Genomic DNA, 24,495 nt, shown 5'->3' with positions numbered 1-24,495 from the left:
ACACGTCTTCGGATCTGGCACTGTCCTCTCACACATAGCTTTTTATTACGGCGGGAGGATCCTCCGTTTTGTGATGCTTGTGGTGTGCACATCTCTGTCCGGCACATTTTAACAGACTGCATTTTATACCGTGATGCACGGGCAGAAGCACAAGTTGATGGGGATCTACCTTGTGTTTTAGCTAACGATGAGGTGTGTGTGTCTAGGGTTTTTAAGTTTTGTGATGTGTCTGGACTCTGGCCTAAACTTTTAGGCTGGAGGTTTTAGTGTGTTGCAGAGTGGCTGACTCCTCCCTTTTTTCCTTGCGGTCAGCCAGCCACTTCCATCTGCTACATTGTTTTAGCTCCCTCTACCATTTTCTTCCTGTGTTGTCCATGTTTTACTGCTGACGCCCTGCTTCATCCCACGCTTCGGTGTGGGTGAGCACATTTTTTCAATGATTGTTCCCCGTGTTTTATGTTCTGTTTTATGTCAATGTTCTGAGGTTTTTTTTCTTGACACCCGTCTCACTATGATACTCCACGGGCGCTGAAGACCTTGCTGTTGTGCGCCCACAAACCCCTGTACTACTATCAACAGTGTAAGGACGAGGATAGATTGCTACTCACCTAAAGATCACATGTTTTTGCCTACGTGCAACTAAATGTGTCATCTTTATGGTAAGTAGCAAGCTATCCTTTTCATTATATTATTGTTTATTTCAATTCTAATAGCCAGACTCCTCCTGCCCCTTCCTCTGCGCTGTATAAAGTGATTTTTTAGATATATTTAGTGCCATACATGCATACTGTCTGCTTAACATGTTGCAAATAGTTAGTATCAAAGAAATAATAAATTAAAACATACTGCTTTATGCGGCAGTTTTTCATGCAGCTTAATGTTTATGATGTCATACTCCTGAACGGTGCTGTACAATGATATAACCTTGCATGTACATTCAGTGCTACATTTGAACACAGTGTGTCGTGAATACCGTTTGTAGTAAAGAAGTGACAAATTGAAACATCAGCCTGATGTGACAGTTCTATTGCATGAACAATGAAAACATAGTTAGCGATAAACTTCTTTTCCTTTCATCATTTTGTAGGGGGTGGAAGTGACACTGAGTAAAAGTTTCAGGAAAGTTTGAAATTATGCTTAAAGTTTGTTGAAAGTCGCTAAGTGCTCTCTTCTCAAATACTGGATGAATAAAATCAGGGTATTCACACTTTGTGGCCTACACTACTACTTCACCCTCACCCTTACTCCTTTGATAGGTAGGTGATTCTAACCTGCAGTGATTCTTTCCAAACAGTAAGTGACATGTGTACTAGGTTTGGTTGAAACTGGTCCATTGGTTTTGGAGGAGATATGGACTATACAGATACATAAATTCATGCATTCACATTTTTTATATTTATACATATCTTTTTTTCTGTGATCAGATTTTGATGAACATAAATATATAAGGTGCCCCAAGTTATGTTAAAGGTTTTGAAAACCTCTTGAAAACTAGTCTGCCGCTTTTGGAGATTAGCGTGTTCAAAGATGGACAGACATGACAGATTGACAGATGTATTAGTAATATACTGGTAAGCGGTACATGATGATTTTTATCAATTTGGTCCAAAAGTTTTGAAGAATTTTCAATTTTAGCCATCTCTTTACCCCAGGTTGCCTCCCTCATTATTTGTTCCTTTCTATATTCCATTTGTCTCTACTCCATCTGATAGCAGTGTCTTTCATTGAAATATTGTCACAGGTCATGGAAATATTATTTGATCCACAGCATGTACTTTTTAACTTAAGGAAACTCTTGTTGTATGTGATAGTTATTCACCTTTTGAGGATAATACACCATATCACTTTTGCTCACACTATTCCAGATTTGTTTTAACATGCTTAGCATGAGTCAAGACTAATAGAAGATTTGTTCTGTTTTCTGTAGCAGTAAGAATATCAGACTGTTATCCAACTTAGTGGTTGTCTAATACTTTTGATAACTGCAAAACTTTTTCCTCACTGGTGTGTTGCAGCAAGAGTCATGTTGGCAGTGGTTTGTTAAAACTGTCATTGAACTCTTCTTGTGGAACTGGAATGTTCTTCTAGGCTAACGAATTTTAGTATTTCTTTTTCTGTGCCAATGATCTCCTTTAAGAAACAATATCCAGCCATCCTCCATTGCTTAGCATTGATTCCTAGCATCTGTTTATCTTATTTGGTCATGTGTGTCTACAGTATATTTATTCTGTTGTAACAATAAAAGCTCTTTAGAGACAGCAGCTGAAAAAGTCCACCTTTACTTTAGGAGTATTAAATGTACTCACTCATAAATGTACTCACTCAGTTCACTAGTTTTGAAGTTGTGAAATCTTCGTAGGTTTTTTGTTTTAGAAATGACAGCTTCGGAGTGTTCATATTACTTTCTTACTGTATACAGTAAGCAGACAATGAACTTTGCTAGGCTAATGGTGGTGTAATGAAATGGGAGAGGTGGAGGCATAACAGGAATATTAAAAATTGTTAGAAAGCTGGTAATAATTGCTGTTAAAAGTTTGTTTGTGGATTTTTACCTCTTATGGTTGGTGCCTTACTAGCAGATAACTTCGCTGTGTTGGTAATCAGAGTACTCATTTCCTCCTTGAATGTATATGGTCCTGTTACTCAATGCATCACGATTGTTTCAGAAGGAAAAAAGAAAGTCATTGTCTACGTGTTCACTTATTTCTCAAAAATTAATCTTTAGAAAATGGCTTTAAGTAGAAAAAGTTCCATTTACATTCCCTTGTGTAGGAAGTTTGTAGTTATGCATGACATTAATACTAAATTGCTAATGACAGTCCTTCATGCTTCCACAGACCAGCAGTTGGTGAAATGGTAGTAGCTCAGCTTCCCACAGATCCGTTGTGGTACAGAGCTAAAATATTGTCAGTACTGCAGAATGGTTACCGTGTTGCTTTCTGCGATATTGGCATTTCACAGAAAGTAGAGAATGTGAGAAGAATCCCTGAGGGATTTGTAAACTTACAACAGATGTCTGTAAGGTGTGAAATTGTTAAGTATTTCATGACGGAGAGTGAGGTGTGGGAAAACTATATAAAGGTTAGTCAAAATGTTGTTGATTCTACCATTATCTTAACTACAAGTGTTTTTGAAATGATGTCTATACAGATTCAAATATAAGTTAGGTCCCATTCATTGTAAAATTATAGTACCTAGAAATACTGAAAAAAAAGTTCAGATAACAGTAAAAGGCACAGTATTGTGCTGTAATTATGGCTTCTTGGTTTAACATAGTAGCTTGTTGCATATTTTGAAGTAAATTTCATCTACTGATCTGTTAAATTAGTTGGTTACCACTCTACTCTTTTGAAATGCTCTGTAACTACGTATCTACTAATGTGAACAAATATTTGTGTTTTACTGATTCACTACTACTACTACTACTACTACTACTACTACGACAGCACTTCACTAATGTGAACAAATATTTGTGTTTTACTGATTCACTACTACTACTACTACTACTACTACTACTACTACTACTACGACAGCACTCTGATATGAATTTATATTTATTTTTGGTGATACAGTGATACAGTGATTTGGTGATACAGTGACTTTGCAGTGTGATCAAATCCACATCTTCTACTTTCAACAAATGTACATGATTCATTATTTTGCCAAAAGTTATTTTCTTCGCTTATCTGTTGTTTTTTTCCTTTGTTTTTGTTGTTTTCCTGATACTTCATATGTTTTTTCCTTTCTTTTGTTTTGTTTTAATGACTGCTCATGTCACCACAGTCATGTCATTTCTTGTTTTCTGCATTACCTTTTTGAAAATTTTTTTAGAACTTTATAGCATGGAGCTTTTTGTACAATTATTACTGCATTCTCCTTAAAAACATTTCAGTGTATATTTTAACATTTTGCTGTTTGGTCGTTTTGTGATCAAATAATAGTTAATTTATAAAAATATTTGACCTATTTTATGCAGTATCGAGTTTGTTTTGAATTACTTCTTCTTCACATATGCTTGAAACAAATAAAATGTTGTATATAATTTTGGCTATTGTATAACCACTGAAAATTGTGCTTCAAAATCGTAACGTAGTGGAGGAGGAAAAGGAAAACCCAGGGGAAGGGGGGGGGGGGGGGGGGAGGAGGGAGAGAGGGGATAAATGATGACAAAAGGGAAGGATGCAGCAAAATGAAGGGGAAATAGGAAACAGATTATCCTTAGGAAGCTGTGAAATAAGTGGAAGAGAGAGGAAAGCAACAGGATAAAACTTGCAGTATGGTTGTTAGGATTTGCTGGATGGAGGTAAGCCAGATGAAATAGCTGGTTATGTGTAGAGACATTGTTTAAGAATTGACAAGATGTGTTACTTCTAAGAAATTTGAGTGATTTCTTTTATTGTCTCACGTGGCCAGGCCACCGTAATTACTGCTAGAGTTATGCATATTCTCTCTCTCTCTCTCTCTCTCTCTCTCTCTCTCTCTCCCCCCCTCTCCCTCTCCCTCCCTCCCCCCCCTCCCCCCTCCCCCCCTCCCCCCTTCCATCCCCCACTATCCCCTCCATTTCTCATCTATATGTTGTCACATTGTGTTGACTTCATTGAATATCTCTGCGTATCACATAACTTACAAATTACGAAGTTGTTGCAGAAATTCTCATTTGAGAGGATGGCCGTTCAGGGCCCTGTCCGACCACCCAGCTTTATGCTTCCTGCGGTTTCTTTAAATTGCCAAAGGCTCTAGATCCATTTCTAAGAACTTTGCCATTGACTGTAGTAGTTAAACAGTTTTCCTTTCTTTTGCAAAAACTTGTCGAGAGAATACCAGCTAATGTCTGACCTTGTGATACTGCATTGCTTTAAGCTTCAATTTGCATGACATGGTTGAATATAGAAACTAAGCATTTAAAATGTATATTTCTAAATTTAGGTAGCTGGTTGGCTATTGTTTCCATTGAAAGTTTTCTTTTTCCTCAGATTGGTGGGAACCTGAAAATGACTATTGTGGGTGCTTATCCCACAAAAGTTATTGCGGATGTTGTAGATAATGTTGTTATCTGTACAGTTGAAGTGAAGAAATGGGATGCTATCGCAGAAGACAAAGGCATTAAAGTTGCAGAGTTGGAGAATAACAGCTTCGTCATATTGTCCACGTTTAACAGTCCAAGGACAATGTTTGTAAGACCAACCTCAAAGAGCATGCAAGAAAAATTTAATAGGATCCTGCAGGATGTTGCTGGTCATGCTTTCAAAGGTCTGTAGGAAAATGTGTGAGGTCATGTATTGTTATGCAGAAAAGTTGTACGTTACTTGAAATTTATTTTATCAATTTGCAGCACCACCTATGGATAGGTTGCCAATTAAAGGTGAAGTCATTGCTTGCAAATACAACAAGGATAACAACTATTACAGAGCAAAAGTGACTGGTTTTGAAAAAGATAAAGTGGTTGTTACTTATTTAGACTTCGGAAACACTGAGCTGGAAGACCTCAGTGATGTCAAAGAACTAAGTGAAGAATTGAAAAATGTATGTACTTTGTTTAAATATGTCTTTATTTCAGCTTAATTATTTCAATAACAATTTAAAAAATACTTTACTTTTCCTCTAGGTTCCTGCATGTGCTGTCAAGGTACACTTGAAGGATGTACCGGAGCTTCCACTTAACACACAGATTGTGGAATTTCTTAGTGAAATTACTTTGAAGGAAACAGATCTCAAAGTGGTAAGACAAGCTGAATACAATTCATATTCATGTCAGATTCCTTTAGTGTAACAGAAATAAAAGTCTGGAACACTAATAATGTGGCATATTACTCTTGACATTTCAAAACAAAACAACTAAAAACTAAGAAGATATTTGTAAGCTGTAGGTGGAAATAATGAATGAAACCATGCAAGGCAGGGAAGAATAAGGAGGTGGTAAATTCTTCTTGTCCTTTAGCATAGTTCTTAAGGTGGTAATGACTAGATGCTGTCCTTGTTCCTCTATCTTGTCTCTCTCCATCAATATGCTGGTAACTTCCTTTCAGGACTCTTAGTAGCGGACAATTTTTGGCAGTATACATGGTGTTCCAGATAAGCTGTTCACATGAAATGTTTCTGGAGCCACTTAAAATATTGTAATTCTGTTTTCTCCCAGGTAAATTGTGGAAAGTCATCACTAAACAACGTATGGTCTCTCTTTCACGGTTATTAGTTACAATGGTATCAGTAAAAACATTTGCTTTTGTATATGGAACTATGGTAATGTCTGCTGCTAGTATCATAGTTCTAATGGAAACAAATTCAAAAGCAGTCACCTCTTTAAAATCCAATTAATAGTTCCACAGAAGTTACAATGCATAGAAAATGAACATGAAATATATATCTGTCTTAAGGGGAAACTTGTTATTTCCTACCAAAAGAAGGAAATAGATTGTGTCGGACAATGAGGAAACTGCTGCGATACTACTATAAAAGGGCACAGAGAAACTGTGAACTGAATCTTTCATTCTGTCTGTTTTGTTCACATGTATTGAGTGTTGGTCAGGAAGAAAAAAAAGTAGAATGCCTCTGCTGTACAGAATACCCACCTAAATTTCCTGATGCAGTTGTTGTAATAGGGGTAAGACTCCAGTTTGTCAGATACAAAGTGTGAGAGCCATGTGATGAAAACTGTTGCCAGAGACTGGTACCTGTGGTGAGACTTTCCTGAATGTATGCATGGGAAATAGAGAGTAGTTACAGAACAGAGTTGGGAGGGCAATGTATTAGACCTTCTATTAACAGACCTGTGCTTTCAGATTCAACTAACAGATTAGAGCATCAGTTATCAACAGGTTATTACCACATCAGCGACTGCAGGAGTTAAAAGGAATGCAAAGCAAGTTAGCAAAATAGTTTTAGTTTGTAAGAGTGACAGAAAACATATTGCAGAGTACCTGAGCGGTCAACATAAGAGGATAAAATTGTGGAGACCAAATGGTTAAAGTTCACAAGCATTGTACTATATGCCGTACAGCAATATGTGCCAAATGAAATTGTGAGGCATGGAAAAGAGCCTGTAGTTGGCCTCATGTTGGTTCTCTACAAACTAACGGTGTAAGAAACCAAGAATTTGGGTAGATTGTCTGACATTAGCAGATGATGTGATATTGTCGTAGACCTGCTTTAGCCAATATTGGCTAAAGCAGGTCTACAGGTCTTTACTGAGAAGACACAGTACATGACAAACTTCAAGTCAGCTTCTAAATGGATAACAGCAGGAGAGAAATATCCAGAAGATGGAGATGTTTAAATACCTGGTGGGAGAGCGTTAGGAACTGGTCTGACGACAGGAAAAGAAACATTGTGAACATTACATTACCAGACAGAGATCTGGCCTCAAGCTTTAGATGTAGCAGGAAGTATGAATATAGTTGTTAAACACATTCACTGTAACTGACACTTATAAGTGCTACTAACACGTAAAACAGTTTCCACGAACAAGAAGACATTGTTGCAGATGCTTATAAGCATGGTGGATTATTCAGTGTAGTTCTGCAGCTATGAACACGTGCTTGCACAAGGAACAAAGTCTCCAGGAACAATCTTTTGTGCCTACAGTTTTGTTTTCTTGTGCTTAGTTGCCTGTGACATACAGGGTACAAAATCACAGCTAATCAATGAGCACCAGGATCTTCTAGCACTAAACGGAGTAGAAAGAAACAAAAATTTGCTACTGATCAGTTACTGACTGTATTAGAAAAGTGATTTTGTATTTGACGTTAAAGAATCAGAGGAAGACACCTGGAATCTTGAGAATGCATGAACTCAAGTGTAGTCACTATTGTGTGAAAGCAGACTTTTCAAGTAGTTTTGTGACAGTGTAGAATTGGGACATACGGACCTTGAAGATGATGGAATCATTGATGGTGGATAATCCCCACTGGCAGAAGTTAGTATCTCAGGAGAAATGTGGCATGATGAAACACATGATTTGCAGTATCACCCGTCCACAAAACAAGAATGTCTGTTTATTCATCTCACCAGAATACATGAATGGATTTTGTTTTGCTATTAAATACAGATGACGTGAGAGGATAGTTGAAGAAATGAATGACTAGGCTGTAAATTTATTTTTAAGCAATAATACAAAGAACAAGTATACGATTTGTAGCTGGAAACATGCTTGTAAAAGTGGAATACTTGTCTTCTTGGGTATTTCATTTCATACGGGCAATGTAGGTCGTACCCGTGGTCTAGGGGTAGTGTCTTTGATTCATAATCAAAACGTCTTCGGTCCCGGGTTGGATCCCCGCCACTGCCTAAATTTTGATAAATAATCAGCATTGGCAGCCGAAGACTTAAGCCTCATTCTGCCAATGGCCTTGTCAAAGAGGGCGGAGGAGTGGATAGAGGTTCAGGGCACTCTTGTCCTAGGGGTGGGAAATTGCCCCTAAAGGCGGAAGAATCAGCAATGATCAACGACATGAGGATGCAGAAGGCAATGGAAACCACTGCATTAAAGACACGTAACGTGTATCCACAGGACATTTGGCCTGTAATTGAAGAAGTGTCATGATGATCTCTCCATTGGCAAAATATTCCGGAATAGTCCCCCATTCGGATCTCCGGGAGGGGACTGCCAAGGGGAAGGTTACCATGAGAAAAAGATTGAATAATCAACGAAAGGATAACGTTCTACGAGTCGGAGCGTGGAATGTCAGAAGCTTCAACATGGTAGGGAAACTAGAAAATCTGAAAAGGGAAATGCAAAGGCTCAATCTAGATGTAGTAGGGATCAGTGAAGTGAAGTGGAAGGAAGACAAGGATTTCTGGTCAGATGAGTATCGGGTAATATCAACAGCAGCAGAAAATGGTATAACAGGTGTAGGATTTGTTATGAATAGGAAGGTAGGGCAGAGGGTGTGGTACTGTGAACAGTTCAATGACTGGGTTGTTCTAATCAGAATCGACGGCAGACCAACACCGACAACGATAGTTCAGGTACACATGCCGACGTCGCAAGCTGAAGATGAACAGATAGAGAAAGTGTATGAGGATATTGAAAGGGTAATGCAGTATGTAAAGGGGGACGAAAATCTAATAGTCGTGGGCGACTGGAATGCAGTTGTAGGAGAAGGAGTAGAAGAAAAGGTTACAGGAGAATATGGGCTTGGGACAAGGAATGAAAGAGGAGAAAGACTAATTGAGTACTGTAACAAGTTTCAGCTAGTAATAGCGAATACCCTGTTCAAGAATCACAAGAGGAGGAGGAGGTATACTTGGAAAAGGCCGGGAGGTACGGGAAGATTTCAATTAGATTACATCATGGTCAGACAGAGATTCAAAAAATCAGATACTGGATTGTAAGGCGTACCCAGGAGCAGATATAGACTCAGATCACAATATAGTAGTGATGAAGAGTAGGCTGAAGTTCAAGACATTAGTCAGGAAGAATCGATACGCAAAGAAGTGGGATACGGAAGTACTAAGGAATGACGAGATACGTTTGAAGTTCTCTAACGCTATAGATACAGCAATAAGGAATAGCGCAGTAGGCAGTACAGTTGAAGAGGAATGGACATCTCTAAAAAGGGCCATCACAGAAGTTGGGAAGGAAAACATAGGTACAAAGAAGGTAGCTGCAAAGAAACCATGGGCAACAGAAGAAATACTTCAGTTGATTGATGAAAGGAGGAAGTACAAACATGTTCCGGGAAAATCAGGAATACAGAAATACAAGTTGCTGAGGAATGAAATAAATAGGAAGTGCAGGGAAGCTAAGACGAAATGGCTGCAGGAAAAATGTGAAGACATCGAAAAAGATATGATTGTTGGAAGGACAGACTCAGCATACAGGAAAGTCAAAACAACTTTTGGTGACATTAAAAGCAACGGTGGTAACATTAAGAGTGCAACGGGAATTCCACTGTTAAATGGAGAGGAGAGAGCAGATAGGTGGAAAGAATACATTGAAAGCCTCTAAGAGGGTGAAGATTTGTCTGATGTGATAGAAGAAGAAACAGGAGTCGATTTAGAAGAGATAGGGGATCCCGTATTAGAATCGGAATTTAAAAGAGCTTTGGAGGACTTACGGTCAAATAAGGCAGAAGGGATAGATAACATTCCATCAGAATTTCTAAAACCATTGTGGGAAGTGGCAACAAAACGACTATTCATGTTGGTGTGTAGAATATATGAGTCTGGTGACATACCATCTGACTTTCGGAAAAGCATCATCCACACAATTCTGAAGACGGCAAGAGCTGACAAGTGCGAGAATTATCGCACAATCAGCTTAACAGCTCATGCATCGAAGCTGCTTACAAGAATAATATACAGAAGAACGGAAAAGAGAATTGAGAATGCATTAGGTTACGATCAGTTTGGCTTTAGGAAAAGTAAAGGGATGAGAGAGGCAATTCTGACGTTACGGCTAATAATGGAAGCAAGGCTAAACGAAAATCAAGACACTTTCATAGGATTTGTTGACCTGGAAAAAGCGTTCGACAATATAAAATGGTGCAAGCTGTTCGAGATTCTGAAAAAAGTAGGGGTAAGCTATAGGGAGAGACGGGTCGTATACAACATGTACAACAACCAAGAGGGAATAAGAAGAGTGGACGATCAAGAACGAAGTGCTCGTATTCAGAAGGGTGTAAGACAAGGCTGTAGCCTTTCGCCCCTACTCTTCAATCTGTACATCGAGGAAGCAATGATGGAAATAAAAGAAAGGTTCAGGAGTGGAATTAAAATACAAGGTGAAAGGATATCAATGATACTATTCGCTGATGACATTGCTATCCTGAGTGAAAGTGAAGAAGAATTAAATGATCTGCTGAACGGAATGCACAGTCTAATGACTACACAGTATGGTTTGAGAGTAAATCGGAGAAAGACGAAGGTAATGAGAAGTAGTAGAAATGAGAACAGCGAGAAACTTAACATCAGGATTGATGGTCACGAAGTCAATGAAGTTAAGGAATTCTGCTACCTAGGCAGTAAAATAACCAACGACGGATGGAGCAAGGAGGACATCAAAAGCAGACTCGCTATGGCAAAAAAGGCATTTCTGGCGAAGAGAAGTCTACCAATATCAAATACCGGCCTTAATTTGAGGAAGAAATTTCTGAGGATGTACGTCTGGAGTACAGCATTGTATGGTAGTGAAACATGGACTGTGGGCAAACCGGAACAGAAGAGAATCGAAGCATTTGAGATGTGGTGCTATAGACGAAAGTTAAAAATTAGGTGGACTGATAAGATAAGGAATGAGGAGGTTCTACGCAGAATCGGAGAGGAAAGGAATATGTGGAAAACACTGATAAGGAGAAGGGACAGGATGATAGGACATTAGGGAATGACTTCCATGGTACTAGAGGGAGCTGTAGAGGGCAAAAACTGTAGAGGAAGACAGAGATTGGATTACGTCAAGCAAATAATTGAGGACGTAGGTTGCAAGTACTACTCTGAGATGAAGAGGTTAGCACAGGAAAGGAATTCGTGGCGGGCCGCATCAAACCAGTCAGTAGACTGATGACAAAAGAAATGGGCAATGTGAAATGTGGGCAAGTGCAAGATTACTGGAAAAAATTCTCTGCTTCAAAATAGAGGAACAACAATGCGTTTGAGCAGTCATTTTAAGCTCATTACATTTTGTTAGAAATCCTCAGCAAGGATGCACAAAACGAGATGATGAGAGTATATAAAATATGACCTAAAATAAATTATTTTAATAATAGAATGTCAATTGTATTACCCAAGAAGAGACCTTATCATTAGATGAATTAATGATTATTTTGAGGGTGTGTTTGTCCTTTTGGCTACATATGTGAAACTAAAGGCACAAATTTGGCATTACAATGGTTTTATAAATAAGTGTGCCATGTACATTGGAATGCTTATGATGTGTTTGAAACTCTCATGCTGAAAAGGCTGTTCTACAATTTGTTTTTATTTTTTATAGAAATACATGTTGGACACCATATTCATATGGGCAGTTATTACAACAGTTTTACATTATGTAAAACCTTATTGTATCTCAAAACACATTGCAATTGGAGACTAAGGTTATATTGGAGGAACACCTGCAAAGAAATTGAATCTTTAAAGCTGCATAAAGGAATTAGATTTCGCAGTGGACAAATTGGTTTCATGCAGGAATTACAGTTGCTCTCTATATGCAAAGCATGATGATCGGAAAGTAGAAGAGTGGAGGAGAGGTTGGCCACACTTCCACTGAATTTCACATTAGAATGCTAAAAATGAAGAATTGATGCCAGCATATACTTCCAAAACCACTGCCATTTGTCAATTGCAATATGAATATGTCTGGGATTGTTAGGCCACATCCTACATAAGCGACAGAAGAGGCAGACAGCACACGACAGCTGATGAGACACCACTGCAGGAATGTTTACGGAAGTGTCCTACGTGGGTGACGTTCTTGGCGCTGCCTGTCCTCTGCTACAACTAGCGACGTTTGAATTCAAATGTGTTTGAATCTTGTTGCTGCAGCACGTGTGACATTGAGGGCAACAGCCATGTGTCTTTTCGGCAAAGCAGTGGAGAGTGGACGTGACGGCAGCTGTGAAATACTTATCATCTAGTTTTAAGAAAACTATTTGTTGAAAAAATTTGATTCTTCCACATCTTGTAGCTTGATATCTTTGCTTGTTAAAGGTCTGAATTTATTTTCGTTATTCATTGTAGTTACTGTGCTGCACAAAACTGAGTACATGCCTGCACACAATTTTTAAGAATGTGCAGAGCTAAAATCACATTGCATAGACTTTCTGTATAGTTCATTTAGACCATACATTATTGCATATGAAATATAACAGACATGTCTAAACTGTATTTAAAGTTGAGACCGGAATAACCTCTCTTCATTCTTTAGGTATTTGCAGTTATATCTGCGGACAGGTCGCATCAGTGCATCCGAATCCTTTCGTGCTCTTCAGGAATCAAGTGGTTGTAAAAATCGTTGAATCTCATAAGTGGGTCAAGATATCAAAATGATGTTTTTTGGAAAGGACTATTTTATTGTATGATTAACACTTGATATGTTTTTGTAAACATGTGAGGAGAGTGTAAACAAGACTCTCTGTAAGTTACACCATAAGGTTTTGTCCAGATTTTCGTAGCAAACAAAGAGAGAGAAACAGGCAAATGGGGTATCAAAGTGACCAGCGTGAGGTCTAGTTTTGCATGAAAATATTTAACTGTCTGAAAGTAACCAGGATAATTAAGGAAAACTTAATGAGTTGAGGAAATATTGAAATATTTCACAAATAACTGCTGCCAAGCTGTGTAAATTGTCAAAAGGTTCATCTGTTCAAGGCCTAGCTATTTTGCACATAAAAAATACATTGGTGCGATATTTAAATGTCAAAAAAGGATTCCTTCGAATCAGGTTCCAAAGTTAGGATTTTCGAGAAAAGATGATCATAGGAAGGCAAACGAGGAGTCAGTAAGATCATGCATTCTGAATAAAACTTGAAAATAAAAAATGAAATAAATAGGTCAAATATTTTGTGAAATGATTTGTGAAAAAGAAATAAATAGATCAGAGAAATGTTCTATGTGCCATTCAATGATGCTCAAAATCATGAACCTAAAATGATATGCATCAAACGTTACCCTAATGTTTTTTATTTCATTCTTTTACACAAATCGTTTCACTAAGCATTTGATTTCATTTTCAAAAATTTTGTGTGCTTTAACTTTTACAGACTATTCAGATCAACTGTAACACTTGGCAATAACACTGACTGCTGATGAGCTAAGTTCGCAACATCAAATATCTGTAAAATTTTGTGGTTGTTCATTGTAACTTATTAGGAATTTGTGCGTGATATACTGGGTTAGCTGTATATACACTTAAAAATCAAATACTTAGGCAAGACCTTAAAAAAATATTTAGTGATGCAGTGTAAACGGTGTACATAAAACTTAGTGTACAGAATTGTAGCTGAATCAGTTAAAAAATAGGAAGGAGAAGGGATCAAACCAGGACCATTTCATAGCTGTAATCTATAACCTGGAACGCTACTGTTACACAGCTAGCTTTTGTTAGCTGCACTCGTTCTTTGTATTTAGGGTAGTCAGTCATTCTTCCTAATTTATTGGCTGTTAATAGTTCTTGATCATGTAAAAAAACATTTGTCTTTAATTTATTGATGAGATACTCAAATGCTCCTCTGCTCATTCACGTGTATTCGAAGAATTTGTCTGCTGATCTTCGTAGTTGATGATATAAATTATGAAATTCTCCATGAAGATTCCTCCCTTCGTAAATTTCATGCACAGCATTCCTTTTTTGCTTTATTTTCCTAAGCAAAGCTAATTTTTGTAGCCTTACTCTCCAGCTACAATATTTTACAGTTCAGGGGTGCCATTTTATAGAAATAGCTAGTCGGCTCAAAGCAGCCATCTTGTAGTTTGAGATGGCTGCTTGCACGCAGGACATCCGGGCTTTTTGCCTGATGCTGCTGATTGTTGGTGGAGTGTCACATATCCAGATGTTGCTTGCTGTCAGTCGCTTCTGACGCTTGTGTAGGACATGGCCTTGGGCAGATTCTATCATACTATATATGTGAACTAAGGACAGTGTGCTGGCCTAAGAACAAAATTGACTTGCTATTTTTCAGTTTGCAGTACCAGTACCTGCAGTAAAATGACACTGTGTAAACTAAAATAAAAATAATAAAGTGACTGCTGCTTATATGGAAATTCCAAGAAAGAAAGATAGATAGATAGATAGATAGATAGAGAGAGAGAGGGGGAGAGAGAGAGAGGGAGGGAGGGGGAGAGAGAGAGAGAGAGAGAGAGAGAGAGAGAGAGAGAGAGAGAGAGAGAGAGAGGAAACTCAATGAAATATACAGTGTTTGGAAGTGCAAACCAAATTAAGGAAAAAGCAAGTCATGAAGTGTAAAAAGTGCATTGAACTGGGCAAGCATACAGTCACAGCTAATGAGTGCAGAGACTGGTGAACAATCCTGTAATTTGTTGGACAGCTGTGTAATTAAACATGATTAGGGACTGTTTTGTTTTATAACATGTATTCTTAATAATTTGAAAGGATCCCCCCCCCCCCCCCCCCCCCCCAAAAAATATAAAATTCGTTTTTTGTTTAATGTTTTATAATTGTTTCAGTGTTTTCAGAGCCAAGTTTTTTCTTCTTCACCAAAGACCTGCATTTGTTCATTATTTAAAATATAGTTTCTTTGCACTGGTAATAAATAAGAGACTCTAGAAAGGTTGTTTGAAGTAATGTTAGTAATGTTTGCAAACAAGTGCAAAAGATGCTTATGTGTGTTAATTTAGCTGTCAGTGTTACATGTAAAGAACACTAACTTCAGGGTTTTGCTAGAGTACGATTTCAGCTACCAGCACAAGCACAATTAAGTTACCATTTTGTGATTAATGGCTCATATTTACGTCTTCGGTGAAAGTGTTAAAAGACTAGAACTTGTGTAACAAAGAATTCCGGAGAGGATATTGGGTTCTCGAAAAACGAGAGATAGTTAATATAGAAGGCGAGTGAACCAAGAACAGTACACCCAGTTAGGGAGAGTATTGGACAGTATCAGCAAAAGGAGCAGCATGTTCTTAAGAAACTCGTTTAGAATGGGACACAGGACATTAACTCGCCAAATTAAACAGTTTCTTGGGAGTAAGAGAACCAAAGTACATTGGATCCAAGAGATTCAAAAGGGATCGGGAAGAAATGGGAATACAGGAACACAGAGATTTGCAACAGGCCGAATTTCAAATCCAGTATTCAGGCTCTCACAGGTTTCAAGGACAGCAAAATCGTCATGGACAGAAGAGTGAAGACTCTTGCAAAATAATAAAGATGGCCAAAATCAGTGTGCCCTGGAGACCAAGTCAAGAAACATTAAAAGAGTGCAGTAGATTTAATAAATAAGGCATGGTTGACCAGTGATTAAGACAACAAGTTTACAGCTTTTATTTGTATTGTATAGTCAGGGTGTATACGACCCAGGACAACCGGGAAAAACCTGGGAATTTTTTCATCCGGGAGAAAACCAGGAAAAATCCGGGAATTTTTCGGAATTCCGGGAATTTTTCATTGTTTTAGCTTTCAGTTAAATTTTTGTAGTTTTGATTGCAGAATTGATCCTCTAGCAAAGAATGTTATTATATCCTGCTACTGGAGGATGATACTGCAGCAATAAAATATAAACGAGAGGGAAAGAAATAAAACTTTACTGGCAAAGGAAATATTAGGTTTGTTTGACCAGTTGCCAGCGGTCTGTTGTGCATGCGCATTTGACTCGCGTATAAGCAGGACCTTCTCCCGCTTCCCGCTACTTGAAGTTTGGCTATTACCTGTATCAGTAGTAGCAGCAATCAGCCAGATGCAAATGAGAAAAATTTTTCTCACGCGCCCTAGCTGCCAGATTCGCGCTTGCACAGAGTTGTCAGAGTTGTAGTGGGGAGGGGGCTAGTCTCCACGTGACCTGTGTTTACGTGAAGTGATTTTGCTGCTTCTCTTCGTGTGCAGCTCCAACGTCAAATGAAAACAAAACGGATTTCTATGGCTGGTAGCTATCGAGTGAATTAAAATACATTCACATAATTACGGAGGACAAAAATATATTATTAATTTCAGTTTTCCGATTTTATTTTATTTCGACGTTAGTAGCAGTCAAGCATTAATTGCCTTGCAGAGCAATAAAATTATTTTTGCAAGTTTGCTAAAGAAATTTGGCTTTATTAATCTTTATGCTGAGACAATCATTTTATTTGAAACAAAGTGTTTCATTCTACAGTATTGGCTAGTTCCAACTGTTCGCTGAATTTCAAGTGCACGTTATCATCGTCTGCCGTGTATGGCATTATGCCATAATAAAGAACCAAAAATGAGATCGTAGAGTACTGGTACTCCAAGAAAATTTACATCCCGAAAACCACCCTGAAAAGCTTGATGCGACCTACTTCATTGTGAATCTGGAAAAAGCCAATTTGCGCTTCAAGCCGAATTATGCATTTTAGTATGGTTTACGAAATTCCGATGCTCTTTGGAGTATCCTCTGATGCCCTGTTTCTTTTATTGTGTAATGCGAGCTCCCTTAGTGCTTTATACACACGAACATGCGGGCTTCCTACACCACTGTAGTTGCACACGCACAATAATGCCTGTTTTCTGGCGCTCTCTGGCAACTGGTAAATCGAACCTAACAGTCTCCAGATAGTATTGCGAACGGTGGTTAGAAAGGTGTTACTTTCAAAGTAAATTTCTTTTTACGCAAGATGAATTATGTTACGTGTGAGAAAGTGGGATGGATTTCTAAATCAGAGTGTTCGAAACTGAACTTTTTGAGGACCAGTCACTTACAAGAATTTCGAGCCGAGACATTTACGTCATAATTTTAAATTTACTGGCACATTTGTGTGATGTATCTTAAAGTATAACACACGCAAAAAAGAACAACATTACTTGTGAAAGCTTAGCTTCTGTTGTTGAGTGTTAATCTTAGAGACTAATATTATGTGTGAAAGCTTAGCTTTTCTTGTAGATATATGGTACTGTATATATTAATGTAAACCGTTAACTTTTCCTCTTGTGTGTTCACATGTAACCAGTGATCTTGCTATTGGCTGACTATAACACGTGTCCTATGCTCTGAATAGCTGCTGTCATCGGCTGGCGAGATCTTGTGGCTTGAGATATGACTCGCTTACAAAAGGACATCGCAACCTCCGGAGACTTAACGCGCTGTTTTTGGTGCAATTCGAATTTATACTTTCGTAATACGAAAATATGCAGTGTATATGTTGCTGCAAATCAAAGGACTTTCCAAAACTTCTCTCCTTTTTTATTAGAAGTCTCCCCAAAACTTCTCTGCCCCGTCTTCTCTTTTTTTTCCGGGAGGTTCTACATGATTGTATAAAACGTTAACCATTCAAAGGATTGATAAGTTTTACAGTTCCGAGGGAAAATCTACGGAAAACCTACTGTCATTTAGCACAGAAAAAGTCTATTTTCGCCAGGGAAAAAGCATGTTTTTTAAACGGGATATCCGGGAGAAATCCGGGAATAATCCGGGAATTTTTTTTCCTTTTCCCCGTATACACCCTGATAGTTCAGCGATTATCCATTTTACATATTGCCAATGAGTTTTGTTGATGCAGGTTGCGATAATTTAACACATCTCAGTACGCACTAGCCCTCTTCCTTTTTACCCGCCACTAACTCCCAACCACCTAAACTATTCCATGGCACTGTAGCCATTTGATGTGCTGATCATAATTGATGTGTATGATGATATGTGAATTGCTGGCATTACTCCACCCTTCTAGTGTCCCCCTCTTTAGTATCAAGCTGCAGTGCTAAGAAACCATATGATCACAAAGTAACAAAGTCAATTAATATGATTTCTTGCTATAAGAATAGCCGTTCAGTTTACAGTTTATTCGGATGTGCTCATGATAGTTCCGCATGTGATATAGCCCAGGTTTCAGTTATGAAGAAGTGTGGAGGTGTATGTATGTTAAACGTCTTGTACTGAATTTTTTCTCATCAAGAATGGTAATTTCTGGTGACACTGATTAAAATCAAATAATTATTTATGTCATTAAAAATGTTAATATGCTGATAAATTGTGACCCGTCCATGCCCATGCCCACGCGCACACAATAGCTGTGTTATCACGAAGCCAGTGAGAGTTTTTATGGTCTTTGGAATTACTGGTAATGGAGCATATCTTTGATTCTGTTGCAGAAATTTGGTGACATAAAAGACGGGGTGGATTTGTTCATGGATGGAACACACATAAATGCAAAAATAAAATCCTTGTTAGACCCATCTTGGCAGCAACTTAATAAGACAGATGTGCCAGGTAAGTTGAGACTTCACTATGGGATTAGTCTTGTTTCATAAATCTTTTTGTATACTGTAATATTCTGTCGATAGTTAGTGTTTTTTTGACACCACAGTTTATTTTTCTCTATAAAATATCCACCACAGGGAGATGAGATATTAGTAAACATTAGCACATGGCAAGTAGTGTATTGTCAGTACTGTTCCATTTATATTAATATTGTAAAATTTCAGTGAGATGTATTGAGACCAATTTCAGCAGCTGTTCAGATTAGCTGGGTATACAGTAAATGTGTGTTGTGTTATTTTGATATTTAATGGAAGAGTAGCATAATAACTCTATCAGAAGAGAAATTCACATGAGAAAATATGGAGACAGAATTGCTGGACATTGCTTCATTTTAGGAGGCAAAATTTTTAGTACTACTGGTGGACTCATTGAAACTCCACAAACCCAGCCTTGCCATTCTTACTTATCCTCCCAATACCAGCACACCTCCCATCCAAGCACAACCTTACCCAACTCACTCTAACACTTCACAATCTTGACCAACATTCAGTCCTAAATCTCCCATCTAGATCTCTCTCTGATCCTCGGACATAAATTCTTTCTGAGGGCTAACATTCAGTCTCTCACCAAATGGAAATACCATTTCACCGCCGACTCCCAACCCAAAATCAACAAGGTTCATATTAAACCCTGCCTAAAACATTTCCAGTCCAGATCCCAGAGGAATCCTCCTCATCTTTCCCAAAACCATTCTCTCTAGGCAGTGTGCACTGCACATTCATTTCTGAAAAATATCCGTGAAACCCCAAACCTTAGAATAGTCTGCCTTGAGGTCACGATTAGTTAGATACTCAACTTTACTGTCATCCTTAATGTGAACAAGTTTTCTTGACGAGGGTACTTAAACATGTGAAATGTATGGCAGAGGGGTATCATGAGCCCTTGGACACCATGATACAGATAATATTCCTACTGACCCCACTCGTTTCATGCACACTGAGCTGGCATAAAATCCGTAAAGTGCTAGGTTCCTCATAAGGACCCATAACTGACTATAGAATTCCTTACATCTCCTAATTAATGCAGTGCCACCTTTTATCTACTTCCCAAAATACAAACCATCTTGTGCATCCTATATTATCTGGCTCCCAGGCTGCCACTGCTGGTTGACCAGCACTTGAAGTCCATCACATACAGCCTCGGAATGTCTCAAATCCATTCCCATCCCTTTCCAACATGCAACTCTACTTGTTACTGTTGATACAGCCTCACTCTATGCCAACATCCTGTATATGCGCAGCATCTCAACCCTAGAATACCATCTATCCAACCTGAAAGTTTTCCTAAAACCACATTTATCAACCTATTTAACTCCATTCTGACCAGTAACTACTTCACCATTGAGGGCCCAAACCTACAAACAAATTGGGGGCTTCTACGGAAACCAGTACGGCCCTGTCCTGCACTAACATTTTCATGGATTGCATGTAAGAGACATTCCTCAAGATTCAGAAACAGGCCCTTGGCTTAAAACAGATTTGTATATGATGTATCCATAGTCTGGACTCAGCAGTGTAAAGGGTGGGGTGGGGGGAGGGGGTGGGCTCTTCTAGTTATCCAACAGCTTAACTCCTTTTCCCTGCACCTTTTTTCAAATCCAGAGCCACCTTCCTCAACATTGACTCTGACCCACTGAGGATGACATCCAAATGTGTGTCCACATAAAGCCAACCATTGAGAAACATTACCTACAATTTGACAGTTGCCACTACTTCCACATTAAACGCACCCATCGCTACAGCCTAGGAGTTTATGCCAACTGTATCTATTCCACCACCAAATTGTCAATACTATTTTCCAAGCTTTCCTCTTCTGTAACTGCCATAAGGATATTATTCTCAAACATATCTCCCATGCACTATTCCTCTCTTCAACTGTCTAATAAACGATATGACTTTGTCAGGTGAAGCCCCAAAATGAGATCTTTTCCCAGATGCCCTCCACATGCCACCTACTGTTGCCATCTTAACCTCCTAGTCAAGCCACTTGACATTCCAGTTATATTATCCCTAACCCAAAGAGCCTACCCCTGCAATTATTTTCACTGTAAAACCTGCATCACGCATCCATTTGCTCCATCCCCTTCACAAGTAAACCGTAAAATTCTTGAGAAACCACACCTTGTTGACCTACTAATTTGCATCAATCACACAGTCTTCTACGTAGGAATGATTATCGCTACGTTAGCTTGCTGCATACACAGCATATAATTAACTGTCCATCTTGACACGAAGTACACAGTTGTTCAATATGTTCTGTAGCGTGACTCGGGTGATTAGAGTGTCTGCTACCTCACAGGGGGCTATTTGAATCTAGTTCCCATAAACTCTGGAAAAGGAAACTTGCTCTCCAACATACAGTTGTATCCTGACTCTCTGGGACTTAATATTTGTTAACTTACAATCTCCCCTTTTCTCTCTTCTTGTCCATCTCCTTTTCCTCCTACTTTTAATTTCATTATTATTTTCATTTTTCTTCCTCTTAATCCATCTTCATTTCTCTCTCTCTCTCTCTCTCTCTCTCTCTCTCTCTCTCTCTCTCTCTTTCTCTTTCTCTGTCCTCAAGTACAGAGAGGTTGACACAATGTGTACCAATGAATGTATTATCATTGACCCCCCACCCCCAAATGCCTGCCCTTTCATCATTGTCCCTCCTTGCCCTTACAGGAGGGCTGTCTTTCTCATCCTGGCTGACACGCCCTTTCTTGTTAGCATATCCATTTTTCCTTACTGAGGAAGGAACTGACAATTCTGAAGCTAAGATAATTTAATGTGCTATTGTATATTTTTGTCACTAGTATCAGAACTTTTGCCTCTAGACGGTAAGTACTAACCATCAGTTCTCTTGTAGTTGTATAATATGCAAAACTGAGCATTTAGTGCTCCATTTCATTAAGTGCATTCATTGTATGAGAACAGCTGTTCTTGTCATCAGGTACCAACCTGGTATGTGTGCCAATCACTCTGACATACGTATTTGCAGCCTGTCGTATTTTAGTAAATAGTAATATGGAAATGAGAACTTGTTCGATTGCATCACTTCGAGCTGGGAAAAAAAGGTAGTCACTAGAGTAGGGCCATCTTCAATTAACAAAAAAGAAGACATTCAAGGCAGCTGTCTTCGATAAAAGGTCATTGCGACAGTCCTTTTGGGTTAAACAAACTCAAGAACCTTTTACAGTGTGTTTGGTCCGACAAGAATACAAAAGAAATCTTACTCCAACGTGACAGTGCGTGCATATGCAGAAGTCTCAGAACCCAGGCACTCGGTCATGACATTGGGCTGCACATCATTGCATCATCCACCCTGTTGCCAAGACCTGGTGCCCTTCAGTTTGGTTCTGCCACTTAAAGGATTCTCTGCACGGAACAAACTTTGAAGATTATGAAGCGTAATTCATGCTGTGAAAATGTGGCGATGAGCACTGAACAAGACCTTTTACCAACAGGGAATACATACTCTTATACAACTCTGGCATAAGGTCATAGAATGTGATGGAGACTGTGTTGGAAAATAGTACATGTAAGAGAAATGTTGGTTAATATTGTCATCAAATTGTAACTATCAGAATAAAGATGTTCTGAGGAGGAAAAAAAAGAAAAAGTGAAATTGTCTCGTACATCCAGGCAAGGCCGATGACCATTTTAAATGCATTCACATGCATAGAAGCATAAGATAGTGATCTGGATCCACATAAAGTTACATAGCAGTCTCCCTGTTTGCTGCATCTCAAAGAAGATGAACAGTGGAAGATAATCACTTCTTTGATCATGTGGATTTAAGGAATGTTCCTTCACTGAGAACAAACGTAAAATAAATCTTGGGTCAGATGAAGGCAAGGAAACAATACTTGAAATAGGAACATACCTAATAAAGCTATGCATCATTCAAATGACTATCCAGATTGATAACTACTTGCAGTGTTAATATATCTTTTGTAGCTTGATAACTACTTGCAGTGTTAATATTATCTTTTGTAGCTTTTACACCTTGAAAACTATACAGCTCATTTTGCAGGTGAGCTGAATCCATACTTGGTGTGTTCTATTTGTGTTTTAATTACAACAGCAATTTTTGACATGTTTAATCTTACTTATTATCAATCCATCTATGCCACATGACTTGTTTTGGTATCTGTTGCAATCATTATGTACATTAGGTTTTTTTTTTTATTTTTCCAGCTCTATACTTCTATGAAAACTTGAAATTTGTTGACCTGAATGTTGGGGAAGAAATAAGTATGGCAATTTGTCATGTGCAAGCTCCTGACACAATTTTTGGTTTTAAGGAAGGCAGTTCTGTTATGCAGTATATCATGACAGTTATGCAAGAAAAGGTGGATGAGTATTGCAACCAAGTAGACAAAGAAAGTTTCCTACCCAGGAAATATGAAATGTGCTTGGCACAGTATGAAGGTAAGAGGAAAAAGTATTTGTGTACAAAATGGTCTTGTAAAAATGGTGCCATCTTTCAGAAAGATTCTTAGAAAGTTATCGAAAATCAACGTATTCCTTTTACTTGCAAAAAGAGTTACCTACATTCACCATATCTACACTGAGGTGACGCAGATCATAGGATTGCAATAAGCACATGTACAGATAGCGGTGGCATCGCATGTGCATGATATAAAAGGGTGGTGCATTAGCGGAGTTGTAATTTTGTACCCAGGTGATTCACGTGAATAGGTTTCCGAAGTGATAATGGCCTCACAACAGGAATTAACAAACTTTGAACATGGAACGCTAGTTGGAGCTAGATGCATGGGATATTTTGTTTTGGAAATTGTTAGGAAATCCAGTATTCAGAGATTCACAGTATCAAGTGTGTGCCGAGGATACCAGAATTTACTCATTACCTCTCACCATTGACAATGCAGTGGGTGATGGCCTTCACTTAACAACAAAGAACACTGGCATTTGCGAAGGGTTGTCAATGCTAACAGACAAGCAACACTACATAAAATAATGCAAAAAATTGATGGGGGACATACAGCAAACATATCCGTTAGGACAGTGCAGCGAAATTTGGTGTTTAAGGGCTATGGCAGCAGAAAACAGACAGGCAACAAAAATTTGATTTTCATATACACATCAAATTACAGGAAAAAAGGCCCTATGAACATGTCTGGAGTTGGACAGTGTGAATGCAATAACAAAATATTACCCTGGAACACAGTACAGAGCTGTGTCACATCCATGTCACAACAAATGTTCAAAGTGGCCTTCATGGATGCAGCGTATACATTCACACATCTCATCATAGATTGCTGCACTCTTTTGCACATTCCGGCCTCTCTCCGAATAGCGTCACAGGTGTTGTGAACATGCTGATGAAGGGTCTGCAGATGAGGAACTGGTTCGGGATATACAACACCGTTCAGATGCTCCCAGAGATAAAAATCCAAGGGGTTTAAGTCTGGCGATCTAGCAAGCCATGCTACAGGGCCTCCTTGTCCTATCAAATGTCCAGGGATGATGATGATCTGTTGGCAAACTTTAATGCAGAAAGGGGGTGGTGCTCCATCATGCAGAAACCACATAACCTGTCTTACTGGCGAAGGCAGATACTTAAGTAACTCAGGGAGAGCATTCCACAGGAGGTCCTGGTACATTCC

The 24,495-nt window shown here is 38.6% G+C and overlaps 1 protein-coding gene across 2 annotated transcripts in view; it reads left to right on the top strand.

The window, feature by feature from the left end:
- Positions 1–24,495, top strand: part of LOC126480719 (uncharacterized) — a 218,478-nt gene that overhangs the window by 157,907 nt on the left and 36,076 nt on the right. For both annotated transcript variants that reach the window (XM_050103974.1, XM_050103975.1), the window contains exons 16-21: positions 2,838–3,081; positions 4,974–5,250; positions 5,333–5,523; positions 5,606–5,719; positions 18,713–18,830; positions 23,063–23,296. In XM_050103974.1, coding sequence (XP_049959931.1) covers positions 2,838–3,081; positions 4,974–5,250; positions 5,333–5,523; positions 5,606–5,719; positions 18,713–18,830; positions 23,063–23,296 — 1,178 coding nt within the window. The remainder of the gene's footprint in view (positions 1–2,837; positions 3,082–4,973; positions 5,251–5,332; positions 5,524–5,605; positions 5,720–18,712; positions 18,831–23,062; positions 23,297–24,495) is intronic.

This window comes from Schistocerca serialis, chromosome 5 (genome assembly GCF_023864345.2).
Source record: "Schistocerca serialis cubense isolate TAMUIC-IGC-003099 chromosome 5, iqSchSeri2.2, whole genome shotgun sequence".
Classification (NCBI taxonomy): domain Eukaryota; kingdom Metazoa; phylum Arthropoda; class Insecta; order Orthoptera; family Acrididae; genus Schistocerca; species Schistocerca serialis.
This window is presented reverse-complemented; position numbering and strand designations above follow the sequence as displayed.